The 2925-nt window shown below is 43.7% G+C and overlaps 1 protein-coding gene across 4 annotated transcripts in view; it reads left to right on the plus strand.

Moving 5' to 3' along the window:
• The window catches only part of ZBTB18 (zinc finger and BTB domain containing 18), a 5163-nt gene extending 2238 nt beyond the window's left edge, over positions 1-2925 (plus strand). For all 4 annotated transcript variants that reach the window (XM_009893645.1, XM_009893648.1, XM_009893646.1 and 1 more), the window contains exon 2: positions 158-2925. In XM_009893645.1, coding sequence (XP_009891947.1) covers positions 158-1740 — 1583 coding nt within the window. In that variant the 3' untranslated portion in view covers positions 1741-2925. The remainder of the gene's footprint in view (positions 1-157) is intronic.

Below are 2925 nucleotides of genomic sequence, written 5' to 3' on the forward strand. Positions count from 1 at the left end.
AGTTGCCATCGTACATGTGTGTCAAATAATCTCTGCATGGCGTCAGTACCAGAATTCTGGCGGCATAAATGTGAGGGTTTTAGAGTGGAATAACTGGGATTCGTAAGTTCTGTGATTCCGACCTCCGTTTAATTTTTAAAAATCTCGTTGCTTGTAGGTTATGAAGACAGTATGGAGTTTCCTGACCACAGTAGACATTTGCTACAGTGTCTGAGTGAGCAGAGACATCAGGGTTTTCTTTGTGATTGCACTGTTCTGGTAGGAGATGCCCAGTTCCGAGCGCACAGAGCTGTACTGGCTTCATGCAGCATGTATTTCCACCTCTTTTACAAGGACCAGCTGGACAAAAGGGACATTGTTCATCTGAACAGCGACATTGTTACAGCCCCAGCTTTCGCTCTCCTGCTTGAATTCATGTACGAAGGAAAGCTCCAGTTCAAAGACTTGCCCATTGAAGACGTGCTAGCAGCTGCCAGTTATCTCCACATGTATGACATTGTCAAAGTCTGCAAAAAGAAGCTGAAAGAGAAAGCGACCACGGAGGCAGACAGTACAAAAAAGGAGGAAGACGCCTCAAGTTGTTCAGACAAAGTGGAGAGCCTCTCCGACGGCAGCAGCCACATGCCAGGAGACTTGCCCAGCGATGAAGACGACGGAGAAGATGAAAAATTGAACATCCTGCCTAGCAAAAGGGACTTGGCGGCTGAGCCTGGGAACATGTGGATGAGATTGCCCTCAGACTCAGCAGGCATTCCCCAGACTGGCGGAGAGGCAGAGACGCACGCAGCAGCAGCTGGAAAAACAGTAGCCAGCCCCTGCAGCTCAACAGAGTCTTTGTCCCAGAGGTCTGTCACCTCCGTGAGGGATTCAGCAGATGTTGACTGCGTGCTGGACCTGTCTGTCAAGTCCAGCCTTTCAGGAGTTGAAAATTTGAACAGTTCTTATTTCTCTTCGCAGGACATGCTTAGAAGCAGCCTGGTTCAGGTGAAGGTGGAGAAAGAGGCTTCCTGTGATGAGAGTGATGTTGGCACTAATGACTATGATATGGAACATAGCACTGTGAAAGAAAGTGTGAGCACTAATAACAGGGTACAGTACGAGCCGGCCCACCTGGCTCCGATGAGGGAAGATTCGGTCTTGAGGGAGCTAGATAGAGAGGACAAGGCGAGCGATGACGAGATGATAACTCCAGAGAACGAGAGGGTCCAGGTGGAAGGAAACATGGACAGCAGCTTGCTCCCTTACGTGTCAAACATACTCAGCCCCGCTGGCCAAATTTTCATGTGTCCTCTCTGCAACAAGGTCTTTCCTAGCCCCCACATCCTGCAGATCCATTTAAGCACGCACTTTCGAGAGCAGGACGGGATCCGCAGCAAGCCTGCTACCGATGTCAATGTCCCCACCTGCTCCTTGTGTGGTAAGACTTTTTCTTGCATGTACACCTTGAAACGTCATGAGAGGACTCATTCAGGTGAAAAGCCCTACACTTGCACCCAGTGTGGGAAGAGCTTCCAGTACTCCCACAACCTGAGCCGCCACGCAGTGGTTCACACGCGGGAGAAGCCTCACGCTTGTAAGTGGTGTGAACGCAGGTTCACGCAGTCCGGAGACCTTTACAGACACATTCGGAAGTTTCACTGTGAGTTGGTGAACTCATTGTCTGTCAAAAGCGAAGCACTGAGCTTACCTACTGTCAGAGACTGGACCTTAGAAGATAGCTCACAAGAACTTTGGAAATAAAATTTTTATATATATAAATAATATATATATAAATCTATATAGTTGTGGTACAGTCTAAAAGCAATCTTGTTTCCTTGAACTGAAAGTTTGGCTATTAGCTTGTTTTTGCACTTTAAGGCAGCATGAGTATTTCACTAATTTAGCACTCCGATAAAAATGAACTGTAGAGGTAATCCGACAAAGTAACAAATTACGGAGCGTATTTTTCCCCCTTTTCGGAATAGAAGCCAGCGGATACTTTACTTCTAAGGAATCTCCAATTCAAAAAATTTGGACGTGGCTTTATTCTCCCCAAAACACTGCGTTCTTTTAAGCTCTCGATCTTTTTCCTCTTAAAATCTGAATGTAGAAATCCTCTCCCAATTTTGTCAGTTCCTTTACATTTCTATAATTGCATGAGTCCTTTCTAGCTGTTGGAAACCTGAATGCTTTTAGACCCAAATGGAAAATTTCTGAAATGCTGGATTATCTATTTTTAAACAAGCGGTTGACTTAAAACTTATTATGGCAACTTCTGGATTTCTGACAGTTCCCACTGGAAAAAAACAAAACAAAACAAAAAACAACGCAAAAACATAAAACAAAAACCCTGAGAGTACACTGGGATCACTGGGACTCTGTCTTACGTGAAGGTTTGCTTGGGATGAAAAAGGATATTGCAGCTTCAGCAGTGATGAACTGTGTGTTTAAAAAATGTGAATTACTGTTATTGTATACTGTAATTGATTACATGGGCCGGGGGGAGGTATCAAAGAACTTGGCAGGTTGTGTTGATGCTCTTAGTTGAGTCTTGAAAAGTAAATATTAACGCTACAGAAATGCATGATTTTCAGTATATTTTTGTCTTTGTTTGCATTGTATAACTTTAACGAGTGAGTTGAAAATTATTTAATTTCCTTAGGAAAAAAAAAAACGACACCGTTGAAAAAGCCGGTGTTACGAAGAAGAGAAATGCACTGTTTTTATTTTATCTAATTTAAATTTACTTTCCCACTGTCTTTAAGTTGAGAAGAACTTAAGCTACGAGTCGCCGATTTAGCTACGTTAACAAGGAGAAAAAAAACAAAAAAAAGAAAAAAAAAAAAAAGAATGTTTACAACCAGGCTTCGAGATTTGCATGTGCGGTGTGCATTTACTAACCCCAGACCCCTTCTAATTGCACAGACCCCACGCCAGCTCCAACTG

Source organism: Charadrius vociferus, unplaced genomic scaffold (genome assembly GCF_000708025.1).
Source record: "Charadrius vociferus isolate BGI_N301 unplaced genomic scaffold, ASM70802v2 scaffold309, whole genome shotgun sequence".
NCBI lineage: Eukaryota > Metazoa > Chordata > Aves > Charadriiformes > Charadriidae > Charadrius > Charadrius vociferus.